We start from the raw sequence: 21,077 nt of genomic DNA, 5'->3' as shown, positions 1-21,077 counted from the left end.
GGGCATGGTGTGCACTCCTGTGATCCCAGCACTGGGAGACTGAGGCAAGAGGAGGCACAAACCCGGCCAAGCAAAAGCTCTCTAAGCTAACACCCTCATCTGCTCACAGCGCTTTGACACTGTAGAACTAGGTTGGGACTGACATCACCATCATGAATTTACAAGCTTTCCAGGCACTTCTGATGCAGGAAGACCCTAAATCCCAAAATGAGAACCCCTATTCTGACAGAGAGTAGACCCCTTATCAGACCTTAATCCATAACACTGGTATTACGTTTTATTTATGTGCATGTATGTGTCTGTGTGTCTATATGCACACACATGCCATGGCAGATGTGTGACAGTCAGAGGACAACTTGCAGGACCATGTGGTTCCTGCGGATGGGTCATCAGGTGTGGTGGCAGGGCATCTCACGGGCCCTACATACATAATTTTTAAATTGCTACATACACATGCATTTCCTGCTTAAAGGAAATCCTATATAATATCATTTTTTGCTTCTTTGCAATGTTTGTGTTGCTGGGATTGCATACAGGGTTTCATATATGCTCTAATGACAAGCTATCTATATATCCAGGTCTTTTTGCATCTTTTCCCCTCTCTATATATCTCTCTTTTTGTGACAGGGGTTAAATTGCCTAAGCTGGCCTTGAACACAGAGATCCACCTGCCTCTGTCCCCTTGTGCTGGGTTTAAAGGCATGCACCCTCACCACCCGGCAATCACCTATTTCCTAACTCTAAATACTTAGGCTTCTGAGTTTTCACAACTGTAAATCATTACTGGAATAACTTTATGTAGCAAGGCAGTTCAAATAAAGCAGATTTCTAGAGGAGAAGAGAGTAACTTAGAAGCATGTTGATAGGCAGTGGCTACCACACACTGTGGAACCACTGGTCACAGAGGCAGACATGGCAGCCTCTGTTTCATGAACGGTAAAGTGGTTTTGAAAATTACCTGTTTTCTGAGCATGGTGCACATGTCTGTAAACCCACTACTGGCAGAGCTAAGACCCATGAACAGTACTAGGGGTTCAGGTGAGATGGTTCAGCAGCTAAAAGCATTTGCCACCAAAGCCTGTCCAACCTGAGTTTGACCCCAGATTCCAAGATGGAAGGAGAGAACAACACCCAAAAGTTGCTGATCTACATACATGTATTGTGGCATGTGAGCACTTGCACTCACACATACTATAATACATAAACCAAAAAAAAAATTTTGAGCCAGGTGATGGTGGCACATGCCTTTAATCCTAGCACTCAGAAGGCAGATGCAGGCAGATCTCTGTGAGTACGAGGCCAGGCTGGTCTACAAGAGCTAGTTCCAGGACAGGCTCCAAAGCTACAGAGAAACCCTGTCTCGAAAAACCAAAAAAAGAAAGAAGAGAAGGAGAGAGGGTGGGGGGGAGAAAATGAGGATGACAAAAAGTAAGACACTCACCTGCTGTCAGAATCCGAAGCGATCTCCTTTCTCCCTCCAAAGCGGATCTGGCACTGAAGAGAAAGAGAATGCTGAGGTCAGCTGCTAGGCTGAGATGGAGACATCACAGAACAGCCCACAAGGCCTTCAGATACAGCAGGGACAGAGGTCCTGGTGCTTCAAAGGTAAGAGGACAACACTCTGGCCTCAGAATCCTCTTACAGGAAGCCTAGTCTCCCTCTTGACTCCAGGAAGTGGGCAAACTAGGCAGACAGGAGCGCAGGCCTTGCAGTTACCAGAAAGCGGCAGCTGGATCCACAGAGCTCTCTGTCGCTGAGAACCTCCATGCCTGTGCTGATGGGTCTTCTTGACAGAACCCCAAAGAGTTAGACTGTGTCAAATGACAGCCACCTTGTTGTGCTGAGCGGCTCTGCCAGGCTGAGTGGATGGGAAAGCAACCTGTTTAAAATCAGAGCTACAACGCTACCCCACCATTTCAGCCGTGAACCCCAGTCCACACGGCCACCTCACCTCCACCTCTGCCCACCCACCTCTGTCGCTGTTGGTTTGAAACAGTCTCACTCTGCAGCCAATTCACAGCCAACCCTGTGACCAAACTCACAGCAATCTTGCCTAAGCCTTCCAGGTGCTGGGATTACATATATGTACACACTCCCAGCTCTCAATTCCATGTTAAAGACAGAATCTTTTTTATGGGTAGCAAACTTGCATCCTATGAGACTTAGGATTAAAAATTACATATAATCAAAAAAGGATACTGTTATCAGAATTTGTGACACACCAAGTGGTATGTTTTAATTATAGGTAAATGATAGATAAATATATTTGGTTTTTGTTTTTCAAGATAAATGTCACAGTTCAACTCCTCATTATAACCGAGAAGTTGTGACCAGAAGCTTCAGCCTGTTTCTTTAGGTGCTATATATACAGCCATTGAACTCATTCCTTGTCTTGCTGTCTTTGTGTTCTGGATTAAATGCAGACCAACCCCTACCTGTGCTAACAAGTGTGATTCCTCCAGCATCCCGTGCAGAGGGAGGGCCAGACTCCAGGGGAGAAGAGACGACCTTAGGTCTATAAACACTATGACCAGAAGCAACTCGAGCAAGAAAGGGTTTATTTCATCGGACATGTCCACATCGCAATCATCATCAAGGGAAATCGGTGCAGAAACTGAGGTAAGAACTGAAGCAGAAGCCATGGAACACACTGCTCATTGGCTTACTCTGCCTGGCTTGCTCAGCCTTTCTAACAGCACCCAGGACCTCCTGCTGAGGGTTGGGATCTGCCCCTATGAGCTGGGCCCTCCTCCATCAATCATTAATCAAAGTAACACACTACAGACTTGTCTACAGTCTACTTGATGAAGGCATTTTCTCAACTGAGGTTCTCCTTCCCACATAACTCTAGCTTGTATCATGGTAACAAAAGTCTGACCAGCACAGGGACACACTCAGAAAAGGCAGACAAATCTGGAAGCTGAAAAGAATGTGGAACTCCCTCAACCTATTCACCACACCAGGCTCCCTCAAGTTCCGAGCAAACATTGGATTCTCTGGCCCCACTTCAACATTTAACCCACAAACTCTATAAAATCTTTCAATCCTTAAAATCACATGCCAATAACAGTCAACAGTCCCTTCCTGGAGGTGACTTGACCCTGTCTCCTTACTAACTGATGGCTCGAGTGAGCTGCTGATCTCTCGGCTTCACTCAGTGCTGTGGTCTACTGAGTGGAAACAGTCACAGGAACTCTTCTGTCAGTGCTGAAGAATTCACTGTAAGGCACTTAGCACAAGGTGATGACAGCTAGCATTACAATGTCAGGCAAGCCAGCATCAGCAGCCACAGCAGCATAGCAGGAAGCCAGCACAGCTGCTGGCAACAGAGGCTCAGGGCGTTTGTACTTTGGGAGTCGTAACTGCAAGCCAGCACCTCTGAAGAGCTGCCCTAAAACAAATCTGCTGGGAAATCAAATTCTGAAATGAAGACAGTCATTGCTAAAGGATAAACTTTGAAACTTCAAACCAATAACTTCCTCCATCCCTGCTCTTACTGCCTTTCCTGCTCTGTCATTCCCCAAGGAAACTCTTTGTTTAGCCATTCTCTGAAACAGCTGGACATGACGGTACATATCTGTAATCCCAGCAGTTGGAAGGCTGAGATGAAAGTTCAAGGCCAACATAGGCTACTTAGTGAGTTCAAGGCCACCCTGGGCTAGTCATGAGTTCAAGGCCATCCTGGATGATCTGCTGAACCTAGTCTCAAAACAAACCCAAAACCATTCCCAGACACAAAATAAAGCTGTGCACATAAAAGGGAAGAAATGACTTCTACGTTACCTCCGGACATTCACACAAAAGGCTGCTGTGTGCATTCTTACCTGCTTCACTGCATCCAGCAGTCGCTCCAGCAGGAATTGCCTTTTGTCATCATTCTGTGACCCTGAAATGAAATGGGTTTAATTACTTCTATTTGATAACTAGAGTCTGATTAAGGTTTTCTGGCATGTGATGCCAAGCACAGTGGCACATGCTTTTAATCCCAGCACTCAGGAAGTAAAGGCAGGAGGATCTCTGTGAGTTTGAGACCAGCCTGGTTTACATAAGCAAATTCCAGAATAGCCAGAACTACAGAGACTCTGTCTCAAAAGGAAAAAGAAAGACTTTCTAACATTTGACATGATAATACATGGCTGTCCACAAACAAGCCCAGTCCTCTATTCATTTTTAGCAAAATAAGTGGACAAACTGGGCACTAACAATATACACCACTACAATGAGGTACTACAACACAGGAAAACAGTTAAACTCAGTTTCCACAGATTGAATGTATCAGTTTCTCTGCTGTGATACTATTGATACTCCCTGGCCTCTACTCAGTGGATACCATTAGCATGTGTGCATAGACACACACACACAGACACGCACACGCACACACACACACGTAGAAATAACCATGCCAACTGTAGAAATAATCAGGCTAGCTAAGGATAAAACAATTACATTTTATTTATTATAAGGGGAAAAAGTCATGAAACAGGAAACAAGAAATCCAGTCACAGCAATGTCCTGCTGGGAAAGGCGCAGAGTGCGCACGCGGAGGTGCACACCTTTTTACCTGGGTCCCAGTGAAGTCACGCCTTAACTAAGACCCACCTCTTAAAGATTATTGGCTAGCAATGCTTTCCCCATCACACACACACACACACACACACACACACACACACACACACAGCGTTGGCTTCCTACATTGTCAAGTGTGTCCTGGAGAGTAGGGCTGCCTCTACCCATGAAGTAGCATGTAAGTTGCCTGGAATGGCAGGCACTGTCCTTGGATGGTCTTATTACCTTTTCCCCTGCTATCAGCTAGACAGGCTGGAAAACCTAGTTGCTAACTTTCTCAGCTATTGCTGACCTTACAGAGTTGGTCAATGATGTCTGGGGATGTGACCCAGTTGACAGAATGTTAGCCTAGCATGTATGAGGTCCTGGGTTCAGCACCTCATGAACCAGAAATAGTGGACACACCAGTTATTAGAAAGTGGAAGCAGGATGGTCAGGAATTCAAGGTCATCCTCAGCTACAAAAGGAGTTTGGGGTCAGCCTAGATTGATTATCTGAGACTGTGTCTTAAAAATAAACAAACAACCACTGATGAGTGAGAAAAAAAACATTAACAGGTTGGTCAGTGAGAAGCAAGCAAGAGTGTACTTGGGTATGCTATGCCCTGTGAAATGGCGAAGGGTGTCGCTCCTTCCTCCATCCTCATGCCTTAGTTACTTTACTACTCTGAGCCAAAACAGTCCTTCGCCCCATTAAACTACATGCCCAAAGGGAAAGCCGGGAGAACCACAAAGGAACCTCCTGGTACCTTTGTGTGCTACCTTTGTGTGCCTGGCAGTGAGATGCTAAGCCGATACCACAAATAATTCTCACCAATTAAAAAACACATCTGTTCCAACCACCATAGGTGCTTGGTCAGTTTGTTACTTGCAGTCAGATGAATTCCCAAATGATTCCCACTAGAACAAGACGCACGCAGAATGTTTACTAAGGAACTTTAGAGAGGGGGCCTTCAACACCAGGTAGACCACTAACAGGTGACATAGATGCCCAGTAAGAGGTCGGGTGGCACCAATCAACAGAATTAGGCTGTGGATAGCAATGCCCCAGTCACAGAGCAGTCACTTTGAACACTCAGTGGCCTCAATCCTGGGCCACACCAGGAGGAGTGTTGGAGACACGGGAGTGAAAAGGTATAAAGTCATTTTCTCATGTATTAGGAGAAGACGGTGTGTAAGCACACGAGTAATAATCAGTGATGGAGACAGGAAGAAAACCACAACAATGAAGCAGGAAGAGAGGACTGAAAAAGCCACTACAGCCAGCACGGTGTGAGCTCTCTGCATAAGTGACATGGGAGCTGAATGCTTCATAAAGAAGAGCAGCAGCCATAGAAGGAAGGGCCCATTCCATGCAGAGCAAACAACTAGGGGAGAAGCTGAGGCAAGACAAGCTCAGCTTCTGTGTTCCAGGACGAGGGGCAGGGGTAGGGGCATAAGAACCATCAGACAGGACTGGGGGCAGGAGCAGGAAGGACCATCAGACAGGACTAGGGGGCAGGAGCAGGAAGAAGGACCATCAGACAGGACTAAGGGGCAGGGACAGGAAGGACCATCAGATAGGACTAGGGGGCAGGAGCAGGAAGAAGGACCATCAGACAGGACTACAAGTCTCCTGGGGTCAGGGTGGGCAGGACCATCAGACAGGGCAGGAGACATCTAGTTGGTCATGGAGGATGCTTCAAACCAGTCTACCAGGCTAAGATTCTGCTTTAACCCGGATACTAACTGGCGCACGTGTGAGTTTGATGGAAGACACTGACCCCCTGAAGTCTGTGTTGGAATCACATCATGATACCTACCTTCCTCTAAGCCTGGAGATTAAACGAAGACACTGAAGAAAACAATTACTTTTGCAGAAAGAGGCTTTGACAGGCAGCACTACACTGGATTCTCACCAGACCCTCACACATCCTTCACACCTGTGCCTCTCCTTAGTCCTCTCTTCATTTAGCAGAAGGGTTAGTTTCTGCTCTTCCCTCCTAACACCAAAATGGAAAGTACAGCTTTCTTCCTTCCTTTTTCCAAGTAACAGACTCAACAACTTCTCACACTGGACAATGACAACTAGAAATGACAGTTTCACCCTGGAAATGCTTCTACCATGTTATTCTCATCATAACAGAAATGTATGTGACTAAAATACAATAAAAACAAATCAGAAAAAAAAAAGAAAAAGCTCTTCTACCTCCCTGGGCAGGCATTCTACTAGTCAGCCACAACTACTAATTTGTGAGGAGTGGGAGCATCTGTGTGCACTGCAGAGGATGTGTATATGTTTGTGTATGTGCAGGTACATGTATGTGCATATGCATCCCGACACAAGAGTTTAACTTCAGGTTGCATTCCTCAGGAGCTATTTATTTGGGTTTGTTTATTTGTTTGTGTTTTCCTTTTGAGCGGGGTCTCAGGTTAGGCTGGTAATCCAGGAAGCACCAGGGATCCACCTATCTCTGCCTCCCAGACTTAGATTATAAGCATACTCCACTGCATCTGGCATTTTCACATGGGTACTAGGTATTTGAACTCAGGTCGTCCTGTGCCCTGTGAAACACACCCCAGAGGCTCTCAGCCTAGAAGCTCTACCTGGCAGTGATCTCCACCGTCATGAATCCCAGTGAGACTATCAGCCTCAGCAGGGTACCTGTGGTCATTTTGTTCCTGCACAGACTTGGGAAGAGAGTGTTCAAGACACAGGATGCATAGGTGGCTCCATGTATCAGTAGCAGGAAGTACAGAGGGAGGACCCTGGCTGTTAAGGCAGGAACAGGCATCAGGAAGTCACAAGATGTAAGTCCTCATCCTAGCCAGGCCACTTGCTGGCCATGTGACAAGGCAGTCACTTCCCTTCTCTGGACACTGGTTGTTGTATGAGAGTTTGTGTGCCACTAGCCCTGCAGTATGCAGAAAGAACCCTGCACAAACTGGCACGCAGAAGCATAACATGCTCTCTCACGTTCTCCAGTGACAAACCAGAGAACGCAACACACACACATGCATGCAACAGAGCCCAGAAGCCCTCCAGCTTCCAGCACTGAAATTCCACAGGAAGAATGTCAAGTCAACACTACCTCCTGAGCCCCAACTGTGGGCTAGGTCAATAAATGACCAATCTACACAATCCTTGACCAAGAAGGAGAAAGGGTTCCACTCAGAGACAGAACTAAGGCTGGGGGAGGAGACATTGACATTGGTCCATACCTGTCCACAAAACACCTTGCAATAACAGCCATGTCTCAGTTACTCTCCAGAGGAGAACCCTAGGCTTCCTGCTATCTCCAGGGACAGTGTCAGCTAACACCAGCTGCTAATGAGCCAAACAAGCTTCCTTATTTCTTCTTAGATCACCATCAAAATTAAGGTCTCAAAATGAAGGGACTCCGCACAGTAATAGACATGTCTGGTGCAGGAAAGGCCCTGGGTTCCAGCCCCAGCACTCCACACAAGAGGTCACATGTTTACATGATATGCCACAACCCAGTTCAAATGGCATCCTGTGGCCTTTCCTTGTCCCTGTCCTTAAGAGCTAATTTTAATTTAGTGTTTAGATTCCAAAAGGTCCCATATAAATTTTATCACAAACTTCTGCCTGAGTCTCCACTCAAGATGAGTTAAAACATTATCAGGTCACATTGCCATCTTGGTGTGCTATCCTTCTCAAACTGTTCCTCCTCAAAAGGACAGAAAAACTCAGAGGGAGAGACGGGGGAGGTTGAGGGTGGGGGGTGGACTGCTCTTGGGTGATAAGAATGTTTCAGAACAGGACAGAGGTGATGGTAACACATTATAAATGGCACTAGGCTGCACAATTTAAAATGAAGGCTAATTCTGTGTCATATTGATAAAATATTTTATGGGGCCGGGCAGTGGTGGCACATGCCTTTAATCAGGAGGCAGAGGCAGGAGGATCTCTGTGAGCTCAAGGGCAGCCTGGTCTACAGAGCAAGTTCCAGGACAAGCTCCAAAGCAACAAAGAGAAACTCTGTATCAAATTATATATTATATATATATATAGTATATATATATATATATATATATAATGGAAAGGACTGCCACAGATAGATACTAGCAAAAAAAATAGATTTCAATCCAAAAGAACAACTGGAGAACTGCCCTAAAGGATGGAACAGTGAGCTCCACCCCGGACCCTCTTACACACTTCTAGTTACCTGGGGAGCACCTGTCAATGATGTTGGGGGCCAGAGTCCTCACAGGAAAGCACATACGGCCCAGGTATGAGGATTCAAGGAACACTGAGAGGTCTTATCCAGGAGTGGGGGTAAATAACACTCTCAGCTGGGTGGCTTCACCTCCCAGGAGTAGCCAGCAGGGATGGAGACTTTTTTCCTGGAGATGGGAAAAAAAAAAGATCCAGCCCAAACCATCCAGAAACTGGCTGGGCAATGGATGATCTTGGCTGTCTGGTCCTCACTTATTCCTGTGTCGTGCTGGGAAAGCAGGCTGAAGATGCTGACAGTCAGTCCCTAAGCTGCCTCTGGAACCAGCACTCTACAAGGAAAGACATCCCTAGCACCCTGGAGACTTTTTGGTTGAGTTTTTTTGGTTGTTTTGGTTTTGCTTTTGTTTTTTGAGACAGGGTCTTTCTATGTAGCACTGGCTGTCCTGGAACTCACTGTGTAGATCAGGCTGGCCTCAAACTCACAGAGATCTGTCTTGCCTCTGCTTCTCAGGTGCTGGAATTAAAGGTGCCACAATACTTGGCTCTTGCCGTTTCTAATTTTTATGGGATTTTTTTTGTCAGTTTTTATCTTATCATGGATTAGAGAAACTGGGCTTGGTGGTGAGCATTTAAAAATCATAGCACTCAGTAAACTATCACAGGAGGATTGCCATGAATTTGAGGTCAGCCTGAGCTACACAGTGAATCCCAACCCAATCAGTTACATAGAAAGACCCTGTCACCCACCACACACACACACACACACACACACACACACACACACACACACCTGCAGAAGGTAGAGGCCAGGAATGCTGCTGAGGAGCCTGAAATGCTCTGGCAATCCCCTTCACCAACATTTGTCCAGTCGGGTCCCAAGAGTCAAAGGTGCCACAACTGAAAGACTATAATCTAAAGGGACTTTAGATTATATGTTTAGATTATATGTTTGGGTCTTGCCCTGAGGTCACCACTCCCTTTAGTGCATTTAGCTTTTCTTTAAACTTTTTATCTCCTTGAACACTGGACTTAGCTCCATTACACTCCTGGTAGTTCCTTTTCTCCTCAAATTGTACAAAAAGCTTTGTAATTCTCTTTGTCCAGCTTGCTCCTTCTCGTTAGAGATCTGCTTAAGAGTGGTTTCTAATACTCGGCTGCCTTGAAGTCTCCTCTACCAATACCATTAATCCAAACTCTTCAACTCAGCCTAAGACAGATTTTTAGAACAAGGGGGAAAAGCAAACACATTCTTTGCCAAAATATCACAACAATGTCTCTAGGCCAGTTACTAATATTCGTGTCCCCTGAAACCCCTTGAGCTGGGCCCCACAGTCCAAATCACTCTCAATACTGTATTCCATGTTCCTACTAGGATGGCCCAATAAGGCCCATTTATAGCTTTCAAATTCTTTTCTAGTCCAAAGTCCACATTCTACCAACAAGCAGCATGATCTGGCCTGTCACAGCAATAGCCCAGTCCCTGGTACCAACCTCTGTCTCAGTCGCTGTTCAGTTGCTGTGAAGAGACACCATGACCAAGGCAACTCTTATAAAAGGAGCATTGAATTGGGGGCCAACTTAGAGTTCAGAGGGTGAGTCTATGATCATCATAGCAGGGAATATGGCACCAGGCAGACATGGTGCTGGAGAAATAGCTAAAAGCTACATCCTGATGGGGGAAGAGGAGAGAGAGGGGGGAGAAGAGGAGAGAAAGAGAGAGAGAGAGAGAGACAGAGAGAGAGAGGGGAGAGAGAGAGAGAGAGAGAGAGAGAGAGAGAGAGAGAGAGAGAGAGAGAGACCAGGCTGGCCTCAAACTTACAGAGATCCTCCTGCCTCTGCCTCCCAAGTGCTGGTCATCTATCGCCCAGCTGAGCTTCTGCTTAAAAAAACATGAGAGAGAAGAAAGAGTAGAATGTCGGCTAAATAAACACAGGCAAAGAAAATGGAATGGAACGTTTGGGGATGTGTCTCAGTTGGTACAGGGCTTGCCTGCCACACATGAAACTGAGTTTGATCCCCAGAAACATCTAAACCATACATGTGTATACCACTGTAGGTGCATACCTGGAATCCCGCACTATAAGTGCACACCTGTAATCCCGCACTGTAAATGCACACCTGTAATCTCGCACTGTAGGTGCACACCTGGTATCCCACACTGTAGGTGCACACCTGGGATCCCGCACTGTAGGTGCACACCTGGGATCCCGCACTGTAGGTGCACACCTGGGATCTCGCACTGTAGGTGCACACCTGTGATCTCACACTGTAGGTGCACACCTGTAATCCCACACTGTGGTGCACACCTGTAATCTCACAGTGTAGGTGCACACCTGTAATCTCACACTGTAGGTGCACACCTGTAATCCCAGCACTGGAAATTAGAGGCGGGAGGATCAGGAGCTCAGGGTCATCTTCAGCTTCATAACAAGTTCAAGACCAGCCTAAGTCACTTGAGACTGTTTCAAAAAGAGAAAGATAAATGGGCTGGAAAGATGGCTCAGTGGTTAAGAGCACTGGCTACTCTTCCAGAGGACTTGGGTTTGATTCTCAGCACCCACATGGTGGCTCACAACTGTCTGTAACTCCAGTTCTAGGTGATCTGACACCCTCTTCTGGCCTCTGCAGGCACTGGGCATGCATGTGATACACAGACATATATGAACAAAAAAAATCCACACAGAAAACATAAAATAAATCTTAAAATGTAAAATAAAACCTTAAAAAGAAAAGAAAAATGACTGGGATGGGGATAGGTAAGTTTCCTCCTCAGGAAAAGAAGGTGTTCAGGCCTGGCAGGGAGTAGGGCAGTGGGGTAAGAGGAGCACTTCTGCCAGGCATGAGTGTTCCTGGGCAAAGTGGAAATTAGAATCAGAGAAGGGGTCCCCATCTCCACAGTCTTCACGCTGCCCTACCTCTCACCCCAAGCCCCTCCCTCAACCTCTACTACCTGAGTAAAGGTGTCTCCTAGCCCTTCCAGCTGCTCCGAATCAAACCTAGGCAAATCCTTTCCCATTGAGGTCTCTGCTCAGATGTTGTGCATGTTTTTGCACATGCACGCATGTGTGCTTGCACACACACACACACACACACACACACACACTGAGAGGTCTTCCTGATGCCATATGCTAGCATTTCCTCCACACAGATTCACATCAGATTCACAGGGAGCTGCAGGATGGCTCCCATGGTCAACCAACCCTGGAATGTCCCTGGAGTACTCTTGATGCCAGGGTGCCTCTGTGAAGGAGAGCTGTACAGACACAGTCCAGCAGACTCCCTAAGCACCTCCATGCAACTGAGCCCGAAGCCAGATCAACGTCCCTAAGCATGTCCAGTACACACTCTATAGAGTCCCATGTTGCAGACTTCAGCTTAAGCAACTTATGCCACATTCCAGGTCAGTGTGCTGCTCAGCAATCCAGCAAAACCCATTTCCCTAAACTGAGCCTACTGCAACAGACACCAAGCTATACAGCCCTTTGCTGAGTGAGCGATGAATGCCCTGCCAGAACTGCCACCTCACTCATAGCATTTCACACTGGTACAACTGCTTGGGCACAAACGCAGTCAGTGCCACCTCTGGGAAACCACCTCAGAGTCATAAAACAAAGAAGGAAGGCCATCTACCCTGCACACCACTATGTGCAGCCCAAAACAAGGAGAAAAGAAAGAAGTGGGCAGGAGAAAGGAAGATCTAGCTAAGTCTCAAGTACAATCCATAGCTCAAACTGTGCTACATGCAAAATGGCGGACTGCTGTTGGATTGTGCAGCCCATAACAGTGACCAGTGTGCAGTCTCTGGAGCAAGGATCGATCTGGAAATATTAGACATGAAAGCAAAATTAAAATTCTATTGTAATGATAAAATGAGCCACAGCACAGTCCTTCCGTTTTCTTTCATTGTCTTCATTCCAGGGTCCTTTAGACATTTTCACCTAACCACCCTCTCTATGGCATCTCCCCCCTATCCCTTGAAACAGTCTCACTATATAGCCCTAGCTGGCCTGAAACTTGCTACGTAGACCAGGCTGTGCTCAACTCACAGAGCTCCCTCTGCCTCTGCCTCCCAACTGCTGGGATTAAAAGTGTGCACCACCACATACAGCTTTAGCTCCAAAGGTCCAGAGTGCTAAGAACTTGACTCTCGCTAGGCAGTCAGAACCTAGGCATACAGCAGCAGCAGTGGTCAGAGGCACTAGTCCGGGCCACTGATGGCAAAGATGTTACAGCCCTTCTGACGCTGGAACACGAGCATTCTACCATAATACACCAGCCCTGTGACATCATGAAGAAGAAAGATATTAATAGGCTTTGAATGAAAACCACATTCTTTTTCCAGTCACTGTTTCAGCAGATTCTTTATTCCAAGAGCAAGTCACTCCTGAATAGGGCCCAGTCAACAGCCAAGGAGAAAACTGTGACCTTCAACTTTTCAGAAAATTAAGAAACTGCCAAGATATACACGTATTTGAGGAAGGAAGCAGCAGTCAGACTCGGTGGTTTCTCAGGCCCTGGATTCCCCTACCTTCAAACAAGGATCCCAGCATTTTTCTAACGTGAGGGTTCTTGAGATGATAGCTTCTGATAGCCAAGAGCACCAGGGCTTCCACATATTGGTGGACAAAAGGCAGTACTTGAGACTAATAACAACCTCTTCCCTGTAAGAGCAAACATGCTACCTGGAATTCCTCAGCTCCTAGAGGCCAGCAGTGGATTGTTCCTACTGCTGAGTTCTCCAGGAAAGCATCTGACCACTCCCTCCCTAAGAGAGGCCCACACAGATCTACCAGTTAGGTCTCTTTCCTCCTGGCATTTTGTTTACTTCTACAGGCAAATGTAAATCCACAACAGCTATGTGTGATGTATATGTTAATTTGCATCGAGGCATATATTTTACACATAACTCTATACCCTACATGCTTTGTTGTTTTTTTCTTTTTGAGACCAAAATCTCACATAACCCAGGTTGACTTGGAACTGTATGGCCAAGGATGCCCTTGAACTCCTGATCCTCCTGCCTCCACCTCCTGAGTGCTGGGATTGCAAGTGTGCAGCACCATGTCCAGTTACATGGGGCTGAAGATGGAACTCAGGGTCTCATGCATGCTAGGCAGGCACTCCACCAGCTGAGCCACAGTATCTTCACTCCATCCTGTCCTAGCAGAACAGGAGTTTCAATTAATGTATACACAGTGACTTGTGTGTAAGTCTATGCTTTCCTTCTTAGCATCTCTGAGGCTTTTTCTCTCATGGAGGCCATAACACATGGTGTTGACACATTCCCCACCAACGGGTATCTTCATTGTTTCTGGCCTGGGGAAATATGTTTATCTACTTGTGTGCATTATCCAGGACCATTACACTTCCCCAGATATTTGCACGTAATGTTCTCAGCCTTAAACCCATCTTATCCCTGCTTCTACTCAAGCATTTTAAATTCAAGAATAGAGAAGAGCTTAGTGGCTAATTTATAGGATATACAAGAAACTGGAAAACATGTTAAGTCACATTAAAAGGAAGCAATCAGAAAAATCCTTGTAAAGAATCCACAGGACAGAAGAGTATGTTTCCTTCAAAGACAACTGCAGACAGCTTAGGGGAGGGAACTCTAAGCACATATCCCTGGAGCGGCTGAAACAGAAGGATCTCACGGTAGGAGTATCTGGACTTTGAGGTCAGCCTAGATTACACAGCCAAACACTGTCTTCAAAAATGACACTTTGGGGCAGGCAAAATGGTTCAGAGAGTGAAGGTGCTTGCTAGGCAAGTCTGGAGATCTGAAACTAATCTCTAGAACCCAGGTGAAGTGAACAGAGAAAACCAACTCCTCAGCACACTGTGACACCTGTACACACACACACACACACACACTCTTTTTAAAAGTCACTGTGAAGTCTGGGGGCGTGGCTTAGTCAGGAAAGTAGTTGTTGTGTAACCATGAGAAGTTGAATTTGATCCCAATGACTTACAATTTTTAAATAAATAAATAAATAAACCCAACCACATACAGTGGTACCTGCCTTTAGTCCCAGTGCTGGCGAGACAGACCACTGTGAGTTTCAGGCCAGCGAGACTCTGTCTCAAATAAATAAATAACAAAAAATTGTAACCTAGTGTTGAAGGGGCAGACGGGCAGATATCTGGGGCTTGATGGCCAGCTCAGCTCAATGGGAGAGCAGAACATTCAGTAAAAGATCTGGTCTCAAAAACCAAGGGAGAACTGGACAGTGGTGGCACTCGGGAAGCAGAGGCAGGCGGATCTCTGAGTGAAAGGCCAGCCTGGTCTCTAGAGTGAGTTCTATGACAGCCAGGGCTACATAGAGAAACCCTGTATCAAAAAACAAACAAAAACGGAGGGGGGGGTGAGTGGGGGAGTGATTGAGAAAGACAGATGTTGACTTCTGCCCTCCATACACACAAAGAAATTATACCTCAAAGGACGACATAAAAAATAAATAGGCAAGCCAGGTGTGGTGGCACATGCCTTTAATCCCAGCACTGGAGAGACAGAGGCAGGCGGATCTTTGTAAATTCAAGGCCAGCCTGGTCTACAACAAGAGCTAGTTCCAGGACAGGCTCCAAAGCTACAGAGAAACCCTGTCTTAAAAAAAAGAAAGAAAGAAAAGAAAAGAAGAGGAAAAGAAAAAGAAAAGAAACATGAAAATAAATAATTGCAGGCTCACACCTGTAATTCATATGTCACTTAAGAGACAGGAGAATCAGGAGTTCTGGGCCTGTTTCAGCTACACAGTAAGGTCAAAGCCAGCCTGAGCAATGTAAGACCCTATCTCAATATAAGAAAGTCAGAAGACAATTCACAGAAAAGGAGAGAACTTTTGTGAGCATACTGGTAAGAGAATTGTATCTGGAAATTACATAGGATTCTGGCTGCTCAATATCAAAAAGTAACAAATAGCTCAATTGAAAAATGGACAGACTGGGGCTGGCGTGAACTGAGACGTTAAGAGCGCTGGTTGTGCTTCCAGGGGACCTGGGTTCAATCCCCAATATCCACATGGCAGCACAAAACTGGCTGTAACTCTAGCTCCAAGAAATCAGACACTCACGTTGGATCTCTGGGTCACCAGCCATACATGTAGTGCACATATATACATGTGGGCAAAATACCCATACACATAAAATATTAAAATGAAAAAAGATTCCATGGATGTGATATAAACAAACATTTCTCCAGAGAAGATATACAACTGGCAACGGGCACAAGAGGCTATGCTCAGGATGACTAGTCACTGGGAAAATGCAAACCAAAACTGCAGCAAGTGTCGCTTCACACCACTAGAATGAGGTTATCAAAGACTTGTGGGGACTAGAGAAACCGGACCCTTCATGGTGCCTGTGAGCAGAAAACAGATCAGTTTCCTCAGACGGCCCCATACTACCCAGCAGGACTATTCTTCCCTACCTTAACCAAAAGGAATGGAAACTGGTTCCACTCGGCAAAATTGTATGTGAGCTTCCATAGCCGCATCCTTCTAAGAGCCAAGAGCCAAGTTTAAACAACCTAAAGTCCACCCCTGGTGAGCAGACAGCAGGTGAGCAATGCCCACAGCAGAGTACCACCTGGACACACCCCCGGTGAGCAGACAGCAGGTGAGCAATGCCCACAGCAGAGCACCACCTGGACACACCCCCGGTGAGCAGACAGCAGGTGAGCAATGCCCACAACAGAGCACCACCTGGACACACCCCCTGGTGAGCAGATGGCAGGTGAGCAATGCCCACAGCAGAACACCACCTGGACACACCCCCTGGTGAGCAGACGGCAGGTGAGCAATGCCCACAGCAGAACACCACCTGGACACAAGAAGAAATAAGCTACAGATTAGGCTGCTCCATGGAAAAACCTTGAAAACATTATAGTCAGTTAACAAAACTAAAAGTTTTAATGGTTTCATTTGTATGAAATTCAAATACTGGGAAAATCCAGAGTGACAGGTGTGTATCCCCACACTTGGGAAGTAGAGGCAAGGGGGATCAGATGTTAAAGGCTATCCTGGGCTACATAGTAAGTTCAACACCTGCTGCACTACATAAGACACTGTATCAAAGAATATAATAAAAACAAAATCAGGAGACAGGAAATAGATTAACTGTCTGAGACTGTGGGGAGGGGACGAAAAGTGATTGCTAATGGCTCAGGATTCCTTTCTGGAGCAATGAAAAGTTTCTAATACTGATCACAGTGAGATTTGTACAATTCAGTCACAGTACTAAAATAAACTTTTAAAATCTCTTTTGCACCAAGCGGCGGTGGTGGCACACACCTTTAATCCCAGCATTTGGGAGACAGAGGTAAGTGGATCTCTGTGAGTTCAAGACCAGCCTGGTCTACAAAATGAGTTCCAGGACAGCCAGAGCTACTGCACAGAGAAACCCTGTCTGAAAAAAAAGCCAAAAGAACAAAAACAAAACAAAACAAAACAAAAAAACCCAACCAAAATCTTTTCCAAAGAGATCTAAATTATTTAAAAGACAAGCCACTCTTAGATCTGGATTTTAAATTACAACATGAAACAATCAATTATACATTTGAACATTAGACAGCTAGTGCCATTGAGGTATCATTGGTTTCTTATAGGATCACAAAATGAATTCCTTTTTAACGTGATATGAGAATACACACATATAAAGTATCTGCAGATGAAACGGCATGGCACTTAGGAGGGGGATAAGTAGTCAGGGGTGCAGATGAACTAGTCACCAGGAGCAACTACCAAAGCAGGGTGGCAGCAGAGCTCATATACGATTACACATTGCAATGTCTTAATATCCTTTGTTTTTCTTTTTCATTACACCATGTAGCACAGGCTAACCTAGACATATAGAGCTGGCTGGTTTAAAGCTTGTCATAATCCTCCTGCCTCTGCCTCTTGAGTGTTGGGAGGGCTGCAATTACAACATGAGCCACTATCACACACCTGGCATGAAAATTCTCCTTGAAAAGAGAAGGAAATTCCTCCGGCACTTAAAAATTCAACATGCATCAATCATCAATCCCACGGCGTGGGGCGGGGCCACTTTCAACCACAGTCTTCTAGAAATAAAAATACTCGGAGCTTGGATACAGTATGGAGCACATGGTTAGCAGGTTAGGGCCTGGGTTTGGCCTCCAGATTCTCCCTCCACCCTCAATGGATCGCTTCTGAATCAATGACAATATCTCAAAACGGAATGAACTCCAAATCCAGGCTAGGATATGGCTGTGGACGCTTGACATTGCACTTAGTTACAAACAACAAAAGCAAAGGATCTCTAGGAAACACGCAGTAGGACAACCCGGATGTGGCCTGCAGGAGGCTCATATTGCAGTCTCCTTTTGCATGTGATTTATTCGGCTTTAGACTTAATGATTTTTTTAACTTGCTGAAACTTTTCTTGAATTTCTATTACATTTTTATTTATTTATTTAGTGTGTGCACAAGTATGCCACAGTGTTTCTGTGGAGGTCAGAGGACAACCAGCAGGAGTCAGATCTCTCCTTCCACCACCTGGGGCCCAGGGCCAGACTCGGGTTATCAGTTGGCTGCAAATGCTTGAGTCAGAGTTTGACACTAAGTGTCTCCTTGAAAGATAAACTGATCAATTTCCTTTGGTTTCTCAATCTCAGTCCCTCCTCCAACGAAAGCACAAAAATTTCTACGCAGAAACCTGAGGCAGGGCAGACCTTCTGGTCACACTGAAAGGAAAAGGTGAGGACTAAGGCGGCTTCAGTGGGAGGACGGGGGCTCAGCACGTACGAGGCTCTGGGCTCACCCTCAGCATCACAAAGAATTTCAGAGTGCCTGGTTCCCACTGTTGTCCCAGACGGGCCAGGAAGCAGGCCTGTCCACAATCCCCACTCCACCTTTATTGAAACACTAACAGTGAGCCAAGTTAGGAGGCTTACCACCAGTCAGTGGAGCTGAGCAACCTCCAGTCTTTCCTAGTCTAGGAGGCAGATGCTATCCTGTACCCTCACTTTGCTGAGAATTCCAAGTTAGTTCTAACATACACTGGCTGGAGAGAGGGCTCAGTCAGGAAAGCATGGGGGCCTGACTCAGGATTTCCAGCCCCATGGGTAAAGCCTGACATGTAGAGTGTGCTTCTAAGTTCAGCACTCACGGTGGGCTGGGGCAGAGACAGGAGAATTGCCAAGACTTTAGGGCCAGACAGTCTTGCTGGAATGGTGAGCTCTGGGACCAGTCAACAAACAGGAAGAAAGCAATAGAGAAAGATATCCAAAGTCGATTTCTGGCCCTCCTACACATGTGCACAGGCAAACACACCTGCACACCCACACACGTGCATACACATACTAAATTAATTACCTAAAATTATACAGCTTTATGTGATAGAACCAGGATTTGAACCCAATATGTTGGGCTCCATCCGCCTCTTGGTGGGTGCCAGCTCACATCTTTGCTGTGTATCATTAACGTTCAAGGACCTGAAACCTTAATTAGACCCAATGATTTGCTCTGGCAGATCAAATAAAGTTCCTCCACCAAGAAAACCCCTCCAGCAGCCCCTCAATAAGACCACTAGTTCTTATCATAAACCTTGCTCTTGGAGAACAAAAAGGATCTAACATCCTTTTACAAATGCACACAAATAACTTCAAAGCTAAAACTAAAGACTTTCCTTTACCCCAACACCCTGTCTGCCCCTGAAACATCTGAATGAAAGGCCAGGAAGGGACAAGGAGTGGGGGCTCTAAAATTCAACTACACAGTGAGCAAAACTGCGAGAATACAGATCCCTGAGTCCAGCATGAGAGTCAACAGCCAACACGAGGCTTTCCCAGTCACTCCCATCTCTACATACAACACCCAGGAATGACTTAGCACCAAAACTGCAGCAGGACTCTTCAGAGGGAGGCAAGGATGGAGACAGACTCAGACTCAAGGGACTAAACTTCGGTATCACTGGGCACGTGCCGTCCACACCCATCTCCCTCTGACTTCCAGCCTCCCCACCCGCCCCACCTCCCCCGCTCGTGGTACTGGCTTGGGCAAGGCATCAGTCCCATGCAGGATCAGCATTGGGCAAGAAGGGAAGGGTTTTAGGACACAACCAGAGACCTCAAACGATGAGCTGGGGGAAGAAATGGAGAGAGCTGGAGCATGAACCACAGCCCAAATACAAAAGGCACAGACGGGAGAGGGAAGCTGCGAGGCTAATGGGCCGGCTCTGGGGACCTAGGTACTGAGAATAAGAGGAACAGAAGACAAAGCGGCCGCAACACGCCCTCAGGAGACCGGGAGCTGCTGCTCTGGTTTGCTGTGGACAGGGGTTCGGGCCAGCAAACCCACGGTCGAGAGAGGCACTTTGCCTTTGAAGAAAGAGTAGTCATTGGACCGGAGAATGACTGAAAACCAGGGACCGGTAACTGGAGCTGGGTCCCAGGAGGGTGACGGAAGAAGAGAGGGGCTGAGGCACGCACAAGAGAGCTGAGAGTCCGGGTGTGGAAACCGGCCAAGGGAATCAGCGGGCTGGGAGGGTCTGGGAGGGACTAAGGAGCAAGCTCAGCTCTAGGAGTTGGTTGTCAATGAAGGGGCGAAGGGACAGGAGTGCCAGCCCCGGGAAAGAGAGTGCTGTGCAGAAGACCCAGGGCCAGGGCTCCGGAGCCTGAGAACGACCCCGCGGGAGTCCGCAGGGTGTGGGGACACAGGGCCCGGAGCGTGCGGCTGCAGCGGCGCCACCGGGCGGGTGACAGCGGCGGCGCCGCCACTCACCGCTCATGTTGCCGCTCCAGGGGCCGCTGTCTGCCGTGCCGCCGCCGCCGCCGCCGCGTCTGCAGCCGCCGAGCTCCACACAGGCCGGGTGAGCGCGCGCCCCGCCCACTGGCCCCGCCCCGGAAGCAGGGCCCTCTGAGGGCCCGCCTCCCGACCCGGAACCAAAATATCCTCACGAGTCGCGGCCCGAGGGTGGCGGGGAGGAGACCTGGGACGTGACGGGATAAACGCCTCCCCTTCCCCGAGCCAGGAAGAAGACGTCAGTCTAAATTGAAGTCGGGACAAGTATGCGGATAATCATACTGGGAGCCTGGAATAGTGGTGCACGTCTTGTCAAACCAGCCCTCGGGAGAAGGCTGATCCAGAGTTCAAGGTCATTCTTAAACTACGTTGTGAGTTCGAGACTGAGGCCTTGTCTCAAAGAGTTACGGGGAGAGTATTGGCCCTGCAGAGCCCGGTGGCACAGGCTTTAATCCCAGCATTCAAGAGGCTGAGAGGAGGGGGCCTGAGCTACAGCGTGGTAGAGCACGTTCCTTACTTTTCACGAGGCCCGAGCTTCAGCTGTCAGTACAAACAAAAACAAAATGTGAATTC

At 47.0% G+C, this 21,077-nt stretch overlaps 1 protein-coding gene across 2 annotated transcripts in view; it reads right to left on the bottom strand.

Moving 5' to 3' along the window:
• Nucleotides 1-20,556, bottom strand: part of Snx29 (sorting nexin 29) — a 428,110-nt gene extending 407,554 nt beyond the window's left edge. For both annotated transcript variants that reach the window (XR_005285098.1, XM_038327322.1), the window contains exons 1-3: nt 20,484-20,556; nt 3,825-3,886; nt 1,442-1,494 (exon numbers count right to left, since the gene is read on the bottom strand). Coding sequence is in view for 1 of the 2 variants with exons in the window: in XM_038327322.1 (XP_038183250.1) it covers nt 1,442-1,494; nt 3,825-3,886; nt 20,484-20,490 (122 nt within the window). In the remaining variant the exon portion in view is untranslated. The remainder of the gene's footprint in view (nt 1-1,441; nt 1,495-3,824; nt 3,887-20,483) is intronic.
• Between the last annotated feature and the right edge of the window lie 521 nt (nt 20,557-21,077).

This window comes from Arvicola amphibius, chromosome 4 (genome assembly GCF_903992535.2).
Source record: "Arvicola amphibius chromosome 4, mArvAmp1.2, whole genome shotgun sequence".
Lineage (NCBI taxonomy): Eukaryota > Metazoa > Chordata > Mammalia > Rodentia > Cricetidae > Arvicola > Arvicola amphibius.
The sequence above is the reverse complement of the archived record's forward strand: the minus strand, read 5'-3'. Positions and strand labels throughout refer to the sequence as shown.